General features: G+C 40.9%; 2 protein-coding genes across 4 annotated transcripts in view; one reads left to right on the forward strand and one right to left on the reverse strand.

The window, feature by feature from the left end:
* Window positions 1-320: 320 nt before the first annotated feature.
* On the forward strand, window positions 321-6547 carry LOC122350095 (transmembrane protein 198-like). Its single transcript, XM_043246299.1, has 6 exons — window positions 321-653; window positions 1840-1916; window positions 3197-3387; window positions 4752-5294; window positions 6186-6310; window positions 6384-6547. Exons 3-6 carry the CDS (start codon window positions 3261-3263, stop codon window positions 6534-6536), a joined length of 948 nt encoding a protein of 315 aa, XP_043102234.1. The 5' UTR covers window positions 321-653; window positions 1840-1916; window positions 3197-3260; the 3' UTR covers window positions 6537-6547.
* Window positions 6548-8222: 1675 nt separating this feature from the next.
* The window catches only part of LOC122350094 (matrix metalloproteinase-19-like), a 3531-nt gene continuing 864 nt past the window's right edge, over window positions 8223-10889 (reverse strand). For 2 of the 3 annotated variants that reach the window (XM_043246296.1, XM_043246298.1), the window contains exons 4-8: window positions 10103-10315; window positions 9244-9639; window positions 9005-9169; window positions 8515-8639; window positions 8223-8447 (exon numbers count right to left, since the gene is read on the reverse strand). In XM_043246296.1, coding sequence (XP_043102231.1) covers window positions 8223-8447; window positions 8515-8639; window positions 9005-9169; window positions 9244-9639; window positions 10103-10315 — 1124 coding nt within the window. The remainder of the gene's footprint in view (window positions 8448-8514; window positions 8640-9004; window positions 9170-9243; window positions 9640-10102; window positions 10316-10889) is intronic. The other variant, XM_043246297.1, reaches the window with a different exon arrangement.

The raw sequence follows: 10889 nt of genomic DNA on the forward strand, positions 1-10889 counted from the left end.
ATTTTTCTTAACTATTTTATTGACATTGATAGTGTGTTAAGTTATTTTTGTTAATCGGTGTAATTTAAGTGATCAGCAGAAACTGACCTGAAGGTGAAAAATATAACACAGAAACTTTGGCATTGTCTGATCAATAGCAGACTTTTGAAATTGGGATTAAATTAACTCTTAATTATAAACCACTTAAAACTGCCCAGAGTTTTATGACCGTTCGTTAATAACGGCCTCGAGCTAAAAAAAACAAAACAAAACACATTTGAATAAGAGCGCGACTCTGTAACCAGGGCAACGGTGACGTTGACGTCCAATCCTCGCCGGGTCCTGCTCGTCATCACGCGCTGATTTTAATTCCTCCGTTAATTCTTGGTTGAGTTCAGGGAAACCCGCTGTGGAGAACTAGTGAACGAGTGCTAGTTAACGCGCGCTAATCTGCTGAAGTCTGTCTGCACTGATCCAAGAAGAGAAAGTGTTTGATTATACGAGATAAAACTTACTTCAGACACAGACAAGTCAAGAATATAACGTTAAACCGCGACGAGTTTTCTTTCAGAGGGATCCGTCATAACACCGAAGTAAACGATTAACGTTATGCGTTTATTTCGATGTTTATGGATTTTGACGTCTGTGATTGGTCGTTGATCCGATCTGCGCTGGTAAGAAGGTGTTTCTTATCTTGTGTTAAACACCGCAGGAAAGAGAGTTTAATAAGATTTCTTGTAGCTGTAACTTAAAGACGCAGGGAGCTGTCATACACATCAAAGTAATATTGATTGTAATGCTCCATTAATTGTGAATTTCATAAAAACTGCTGTTCCAGAAGTTGAACACTTTGAGGATCGAAACCTGTGTCATCTTCACCAGCTTGATCTGTTTCACTGCAAAGCTCTTGTTCAACACTATTACCGATAAACACACAGACTGCTGGAATATAAAAGCAGTGTTTTAGTCGAGTTTGATTTGTGAAAACCTCTACAATCGCATTTTATCGCATGGCAGTGTTTCTCTTTGCTTTTTCTTGTATAATAATGTCATACGGTGCTATTCCAATGAATAATGGCCCATATGGCCAAATATGTTAAAACTTTAGAAATATATTTATGTAAACATCTCAGCATAGACAACTGTGGTTTGTGTAGTTTTTCAGAACAATAAAGTTCTGGTTGTTATAGCTTTCCTTGTTCTTGCTTCAATATTCTGATTTGAGAAAGGTTTCGCTGTGTAGGTTTTGTCCGTTTAAAATAAAAAAACAATGCAGTTATGGTCAGTTAATTATTCCAGGAATCATTATTCTAATCTGAAAACGTTCACAGTCCAGTTTGGGTCAGCTGACCTAGACTTGCTCTGAAAGTTTTCACAGATTACACTAGTGATGTGTAATATATATTTTGGCCACAAAAAAATACTGTATGGGTCATTGTTCATTGGAACAGCACCGTATGATATTATCATACAAGAAAAATGGGGCAAAGCAACGAAACACTGCCGTACTGTTGTAAGTTTTCACAAATCAAGCTCGACCTAAAACTGATTGTTATATTCCAGCAGTCTGTGTTTATTGGTAATAGAAAAGCTTTCTTTCATGAAACCTCTGAGACAGGTGTCCAAACTTAAAGTATCCAACTTTTGGAACAGTAGGCATTAAAAATCACATAAATACACAAATCATGGAGAATTACATTCATTCTTATTTGCATGTCTGACAGCTCCCTGCGTGTTAAAAAAAAATACACAGGATACAGCTAAACCAGTGTGCATTTGGAGAAGTAATTAAAGTACATGAAATGTACTTCTGTTCATAGCTCAGCTTAATTACTAATTACTAGTATTCTTCACTCACAGATCACGTATAGATCAAGCGTCATCCACAAACCCTGAAGAACAGATGCCCTGATTAACTGTTGGTCCTGGAAACATGGGTACACGTCTCTTGAATTTCTGCTTGAGCTATTATTCATAAAACCTGATAAACATTATCTGGATGATGATGTGTGACTGGGACATGCTCTCGCTTCACAGTTAACTCACCAGAACCGGCTCTTAATAAAAAATGTATGTAATGAGGTTAACCAGCAACACATAATAACAAATGAACATTGCTTTTTCATTTCACAAGTATATATCTTAATTATTAATTAATATCTTAAATATTAATTAATATCTTAATTTTTGAAAAAAAAGAGACGTTTCATAGCTCTGGTGTTGCCATGTTGAGAGAAATCAGGAGCAAGCTGTCTGAATATGATCTTACTGTAGTTCTAGACTAAATATCAACTCAGTTATTGATTTCACCTGCACAAAAAATACATCCGGTATTCCTCTAAATGAGTTAAAACTGTCAAATGCAAACTCAGAAAATGATGCAAACCTGCAATAATTAAATATGTTAATAATTTCCTTTTATATTTCCTTCAGAATGTGGTGTGAAAGGGCTTTTATATTTACCAGAAAAAGTTAAATAAGATTACTTTACATAAAAAGTGACTAAAGACCTATCTGGATGGCAGTTGTTTCTTATAAGAACAACTGTATCTATTTATTATTTGATTATTTATATCTCCTGTTGATGAGCTATAGTTGTACAGTATATCCTCTGACGGGATGTAGTTATATGTATAACTGTATATAATACACATTTAAAAATGGTACGGTATTGCTTAGCTGCTGCAGTCATAATAAAGACCCATTGGGAATGTGTTTTTTTTCTCTTTCTGCTCCCAGTCGCTGCGGCAGAGCAGTTCTGAAGTGTTGTTCTTTTAAATACTTTCCCGCATTTTCAGAAATAAATCTGCATGTAAAATAGTACAGTGTTTGACAGTGCTCAAAAAGGTATTAAGCATTGAATTTTCAAAGGATTTTTTCTTGTAACTTAGATGCTGATGCAGACACCAATTAAATTATAGCATGACTTTAGTTTTAGTCAAAAAACAGTTCATTTAGACGTGGATTTTTACATCCCCTTGAGGAGCAATTACTATCTGAATAGGGCTTAAATAATGCAATTAGTAATGCAATACTGTAATGTTTCACCAGCACTGTTTATGATCTTCATCTTGCTGGGTGTGTGTGGGATTTCTCAGGCTCTTCTGATTCATAAATAATTAATAAGCACATGATGTGATTCTGTAACGAGTAAAGTGTGATGAAAGTGGCAGCAGCTCTCTTTCCTTCTGTTTAAATAATGTTTTCCTTTTTTCAGACACTTCTGAACACATCTGCACTAAACTAAGAATTTGAAACACATCCATTCTGTCTTCATCAGCATGATGAACGAGTCTGTATCTGAATCCAGAGTCGTCTGCTCTCTGGAGATCAGGAGAGAATACGAGCTCTTTCCAGCTGTTACCTGCTCGCTCTGCTTCGCTCTGGGTCTCGTTTACTGTTTCTGTGGTGAGTCTCTGATGGAGCTTCTGAGGTTTTCAATACGTCAAACTGTAGTTTTTTTTTGGTGTATGTTACTCTTATTTCTTTTAAGGAAACGAGGCGAGTAGGGCTGCAGCTAATCCATTAGATTAGATTAATCAGATTAAAGATCCAAGTTTTATTTTTTGTAAAGCGACCCACATCCTGCCCAGTGTTGTCTTCCAAGCAAGTGGAAGTCTTTCAAATAAAATATAGTGATTATGTCCATGTTATACTTAAAGGGTTAATGCTAACTAATTCACAGGTATTAAAGCGCTTTATGATTTCTAGGCTTGTGACATGGACTTATGAATAGCAGTTATACAAGGAAACTCAGAACAATAAGACTGTGTTAAAATGCAGAGCTATTTAAAACATGATTAAATCCTATTGTAAAAACAGATGCACCTACTCCTTCTCAAACAGCCTTAAATCTGTGTGTTTGTCCTCTAAATAAAGCTCTATTGTTAGTCAGGAAGGACATCCAGAAATATCCGGACTGATTTACCTGCTGCTGTTGTGTAAAAGATCTTCCTTGTTTTCTAAAACAGAACTAGAAACAGCTAACCTGTGATGCTGGGTAACAGATAACTGGCTAATAACCAAGTTTTTATTCTCCCGTCCACAGATTAAGGTCTCAAGTTCAAATATCTAAACATCCCTTAATCAAGACATGTTTACTGGAGATGCAGAATAAAGACATTAGGTCCTGTTTCTGGAGAAATTGAACCTAGAAACCTAAAGCAAGAACAAATATCTGCCATTGAGGAATAATTTCTTAGTACACTGGTAGGTGATTGTGTTTTTTAAATCTAGATTAATGTTATTTAAAATTTAGTTTTTGCTTTTAATGAAGAGGGAATTTTTGGTAGCAGTGACAGTGTATTTGTTCTTTACTTAAACAAGACTTCTTCAGTCATTTTGCTTTTTACAGCTGCAGTCTATAACCTTTAGCTCTCTAGTGGTTAATAAACAGTGTTGTGTGTGTCTGTGGAAGACTATTGTGACCGGATCAACGTCTCTCAGGTGCTGGGCTCCTCCGCAGCGGTATATACCAGAACCAGTCTGAACAGTTGCAATATAAGCACTTCTAAGTGTAGCGTAGTGAAAATGGATTCATGGTGTGCTTACTTATAATTAATTTCCTATATGTTGAACACAAAAATGTTACAGACTGCAGCAGTAAATTTATCTTGATTTAAGGATTTTCAGACTTTTTTGGACTGGAAAAAATGCAGAAATCCTGAGGAAGAAGAGCCCTATTTAGCCGTTAGATCAGAAGAAGGTATTTTCTTTTACATTTAGATGTCATATTTGAAAGTGGTGCAGGGACGCTGTGGTCTGCTCCACAGGTTGCCGCTGTTTCAGGACAGTGCTGCTGGTGTCGGGGCTGGTGTCCGGCTGCGCTCTGGGTCAGCTGCTGTGTGTGTGGGAGTGTGTGCTGGAGCTCCGGGCGCAGGCGGGGGTTTCTCTGGGCCTGGGTCTGCTGGGGGCGCTGCTGGCGGTGCAGGTACGGAGCGTGGGGCTGTTCCTCAGTGGCCTGCTGTTGGGAGCCCTGCTCTCCGGCGCCGCTCTGCTGCTGCTGGGCCAGTATTACCCCGTGCTCAGCCCGCCCTGGGCCCCGGTCAGTGCCGTCACCGGAACCAGCCTGCTCTTCGCTCTCCTCGCTCTGCGCTGGAGGAGGCCCGTGACGGTCGCTCTGACAACGGCCCTCGGGGCGGCGGTGGCCCTCGGGTGTGTGGATTACTGGCTGGAGACGCCCATGTTACTGCTGCGAGTGTATGAGGGTCTGCAGAGACAACAGGGCCTGTGCTGGTCCAGCTGGGCGGTCATCGGGGCCTGGCCCCTACTCACAGCCCTGGGAACACTGGTCCAGTACAGCATCATCAGTGACGGTATCAGCACACACACATACACACTCACAGACATACACACTTACACACACATACTCACTCACACACACACGTACACACACACACACACACATACACACTCACTCACACACATGTACATACTCACACATACACACTCACACACACACACACATGTACACACACATACTCATTCACTCACTCACTCACACACACACACACACTCACACACACATGTACACACACACACACACATACTCATTCACTCACTCACTCACTCACACACACACACTCACTCACCCCCACATACACTCTCACTCACAGACATACACACTTACACACACATACTCACTCACACACACACGTACACACACACATACACACTCACTCACACACATACACACTCACACACACACATGTACACACACACACTCATACTCATTCACTCACTCACTCACTCACACACACACACACTCACACATACACACACACACACACACATGTACATACTCACACACACACACACACACACACACATACTCATTCACTCACTCACTCACTCACACACACACACTCACTCACCCCCACATACACTCACACTCACACATACACACTCACACACACATGTACACACACATACTCATTCACTCACACACACACATGTACACACACCCACACACACTCTCACTCACAGACATACACACTCACACACACACATGTACACACACATACTCATTCACTCACTCACTCCCACACTCACTCACCCCCACTCTCACTCTCACAGACATACACACTCACACACACACATGTACACACACATACTCATTCACTCACTCACTCACTCACTCACTCACTCACACACACAAATACACACTCACTCACAGATATTTTAAAGAGTTCTAAATGTACTTGCAGAAGCCCTACAGAGAAAGCAGTGTGTGACGGGGAACCAGAAGCGTTTGGATCCGATGCGGATCAGACAGAAGCGTGAGCGCAGACCCCCGGCTCTTCAGCGCTACGCCGGAGACGTTCTGGCCCCGGTACCTCACCGCACCAACAGTCGTCTCATACGCTGTGTGTTTGTCTCTCTGACCTCCGACTGTCTTTCTCCAGAGTTATCTGGCCAGTCTCCGAGAGCGGCAGTCTCACACGGGCTCCTCGCTCTGGAGTCTGAGCTCCGTTCATCACACCGTCATCGACTTTGACTCTGAGACGGGATCGCTGGTGCCGCTCACCACCTCGGCTTCGGCTCTGCTCAGACTCTAGAGACATCAGGTTCCACCTCAGAGGAAGGATCTAGAGTGGTTTCAGAGTGGAACCCGTCTGTAAGGCCAGTCCTACACACTTCAGTCTTGAGATGTGAGGAGAAACATTTGTTAAAGCAGTGCAGCTGACCGATTGTGCTGTTACAGCTGTATGTGGACTTGAGGCCTATTAAGCTCTTAAATCAGAGCAGAAAGTCTTAAATTCAGTTGTGGCATTAAATATAAAAATTAGTCTCTTCTTGAGTGTTTTTGTCTCGTAACATCCTTAAATCCAGATGTTTTTCCTGGACAGATTTCTTTTTAAAGACAAACTGGAGACAGTAAATAACTAATGTTTGTTAATAGGGAATGAATGTTCGTTCATTTGTTTGACTCCATGTGGCAGATATGTTTTGTTCCTTTAATCATAATTCACAGAAGGACATTCTGTCATGTCAAAATTACTGAGGAAGAACCTTGAAACCTTTTTTTTTTCTTTTGGAAAATGAACTATGAAGTATTGGAGACCTATTAGTATTTGTATTTTCAAAGTCAGAGTCTGAAGTGTTGCTAATAGAAGATGTTCACATTTAGAGACCATACTGACATAATGATTTTGACTTAAATTATCCCTTGCATTTTCTTCACTTGTTCTATAAATGATCTTTAAAAAGTTACACATTTATCTCCATAAAACCTGCAGAAACCAAATGCCACATTAGTATTATTATTAATTAGTCTGATTTGTGTATTCCAGAAATGAATCTTTGAACACATCTGTATTTCTGAGTGGAGGTGGGATCTCATTATTTCAGTAATGACACAGAAATGTTTTTGTGCTTTGGATATACAGCAGATGTTTCCCTCTGTTTCTTTTCACACTTCCCAGCTTGTTTTCATTGTGCAGCAAGAGCACATAATAAGACTAATACATCATCCTCCAAAGATACATGAGTCTTCAAAAAAATAGATGTGTGTATCTCTGAAAATTGTTTAGTTTTACTCTTTTTATTAATACAAATGAAAATATTTGATAATATTCAAATTGCATTTGCGTAATAAAAAATGATTCAAAGGTGAATCAAAAGCCTGCAAGCATTGTCATGCAAGAGTCATGCATAAATATAAATACAGTATGTATTGTACTCATCAGCATCAGAGAAAAACAGATGACTAATAAACTGCTGACACTGACTTAGAATATGTTTGATGTTTTAACTATAAATAATGCTTTGTGTGAAGTGGGATATGGAAATGACATGCAATCAAAGCAAAAATGATTCATTTATACATTTGGATATTTTTTTTACTAGTGGGTGCAAGACACTATAGTTCTAGTAAGAAGAACAAAATAAAGTGAGCTGTGACATAATTATACCCAAAAATGATTCACAAAGTGGTCTAGGAATAAAATTTGGGAGCTAAACTTATACAAACACTTTGAGCTGAGCATGTTCTGCTGAAGTGTTTTTCTAATGTGATTACACCACAGACTGAGATAAAGTATTGTTTGTTAATTGGTCGAGCTAAATTGGATTTATCTCATTGTGTTCTTTTATGGACATTACATATCTTTCTATCAAAGATGAATTTGTTCTGACACAGATCAACTCTTGTCATCTTTTTTCTAAACTATAGTAAACAAACTGAAAAATGTTGAAGGTGTCTGAGTTAGTTTAGGGTTGACTGTATGTTGATGAAAGTGAAGTCAGTCGTCACAGCGCATCCATGTCTCTGTGGATCGGAGCGGCGTCAGAGCGGGACTCAGGCTCCAGAAGCGCTCTCGGCTGAACACATGGACGCGTCCGTCGCTCGAGCTGAAGGCAGCGTCCGGATCCCTGGGCAAACCGGAGCTGAGCTCAGACAGGAGCCTGGGGCGGAGCTTCAGAGGTTTGGCTGATCCCAGTTCATCCCAGAGCCAGTACTCGGATCCCTGCAGAGCACACACACTATCACTGTCACACCAGAACACACACCGATCTCCAGCAGGAGTCTGTCACCTTGATGAAGACGAGCGCTCGCCGGCTCCGGAGGAAGAACGCCGCCTGGATGTGGGAGGGGATGGCGAGGCGCTTTGGGTAGCCGTGGTCCAGTTTAAAGCCCGAATATCTCCAGACTTGATCTCCTGTGGCCATCAGGTACAGTAGCAGCAAGACAATTAATGTTCTAAACTAAAATAACAGCAGATTTTGTAAAAGCCCATTGATCTGCTTCAGAAGGCATGTGATAACCCCCGGGAGCATATACCCACCTTACCAAACTTCTCTGTTCACCTGAAAGTCATATACACCTTGGATGGCTTGGGGGTGAGTAAAATATGCCGTATCATTATATTCTTTTGAAACTATGTTTTCTAATAGACACTTTCTGGGTCAGTTTCAACACATACATAACTTATAAGAAGTTTAAATGTTTTTAATAAAGCCTATTCTGCACATCAAGGCTGCATTTATTTGATCAAAAAATACAGTAAAAATTGTTTCAGTTGACCTTTCAGAAAGTAGGATTTGTTGGTTCTTTGTGAGTGAACAGCTGCATTGATGTTCCCGGGCAGTTCTTTCCACAAAGTACTGATGGAAATCGGAGCGCTATCTCCCAAATCTGAGACGGTCCACACGTGATGACCCCTGAATGCAAACGTCTTCTGAAGAGGCCCTGAGAGGAGAAGCACAAGGCCATGAGTGACCGGCTCGGGCGCTGGACTGATCAGAGGTCAGCTGTGCTGTTACCCAGCATGAGGGCGTCCAGTCCCGCGGAGCAGGGGTCCGGCATGGGCTTTCTCTGAGCGCCGGATGCTTTCTCAACAGGTTTTCCTGCAAGAGCTGAGGTCAGCTTTGGCCTTTGAACGGTCAGACAGAAGCATGAGTGCATGCTCTTACCGTACAGAGCCTGAATGCCGCGGATGTCATCGGGGTGCAGTCTGAAGTCGCGCTGGTATCCGGTGAACACAGGGCTCATGAGCGCACCAGGGAACTGGGAGTGGCCTAGTCCCAGGGCGTGGCCTATCTCATGGGCCGCTACGATTCGCAGGTTTGCTCCGTAACTCTGCCCCTCTGTCCAAACCTCGTCTGCGTCAAAATGAACCGCGCCAGACTCCGGGCCCTCGGCGTGTCCCAGAACCTGCCCTGCACCGGACAGCAGAGGCTTAACTCTTTGCCTGCATTCATTTTAAAGCCTTTAAAAAACCTTAATAAAATGTAAAGGATTTCCCTTCCTTTTTAGTTTAAGTTTAAGATTTTATTTATTTTTTATGTATTTTATAAAAAAAAATTAACAAATTTAAGGCTTCTTTGTTCATATTTACAAAGGGTGCCAATAATTTTGATGCATAAAGACTGTAAAGACAACATTAATCTGAAGTAAAACCTGCCTCTCGTTAGGTTTAAACCAATTCAGTTTACAATTTAGTTCTGAAGTTGTCTTCTTCCAGGAAATCAGACTATTATAGTCTTGACTACATTAAATCTGAGGCTTTAAAACCATGACAAAGAAAGCAGGTTTCTTTTAATCTAATTTAAATTGCCATTTTAGTCTAGGACTAGGCTTAATGTCTGTCTGTAAATGTGTATAAAGGGCAGTGTGTCTTACCGGGTCCGTCGAACGCTACCGGGCATCCCTGGTCTCTCCGGTGGAAGGCGATGTTGATGTCGGCGTGACCTGAGCTGACCTCCAGGAAGAGAAGCGGACTGACCGCGCTCCAGTAACTGAAGGCCGTGCGGACCGCTGCTCGTGTCCCGGACCAGCCCAGAGCCGGAGCGTGGTTATAGAAGCGGTACGTCAGTCTCTTCTTACGCCACTGACCTGCAGCACACTTACAAACACTACAGTACTGTTCTGACAAAGAGCAAGCGTTGCATACATTAGAGCAGGACTAAACTAACATCAATATATATTGCAAGTTGTCATGAACATTATTAAGCTAAAGCAATATTCTCAGAGCTAATGTAATGACATGAATCAAAATAAATAACTGTGTGAGAATGCTGATGAAGCAGAACTGATATCTGACCCTGGAGCACAGAAGCAGTCATAAGATTTGTAAAAATTGACAGCAATACATTGTATGGGTCAAAATGATACATTTCTGTTTATGACAAAAGTCAATAATGTTCCATGAATATATTAGTAAAGTTCCTACGGTAAATTTCTCAAAACTTGATTTCTGATTAGTAATAGGTTAGGGTTAGGGTTAGAAAGAACTTAATTTGGACAATTTTCTTATCTGGACTTTTTTTTTTGCTCCCTTAGATTCCAGATTTTCAAAAAGTTGTATCTGATTTTGTCCTATTCCAAACAAACCAGATGTTGATGGAAAGCTTTATCCAGCTTTCAGATGATATATCAATCTAAATGTGAAAAAATGTCCCTTATGGCT

The sequence above is a fragment of the Puntigrus tetrazona genome, chromosome 8, assembly GCF_018831695.1.
Source record: "Puntigrus tetrazona isolate hp1 chromosome 8, ASM1883169v1, whole genome shotgun sequence".
NCBI lineage: Eukaryota > Metazoa > Chordata > Actinopteri > Cypriniformes > Cyprinidae > Puntigrus > Puntigrus tetrazona.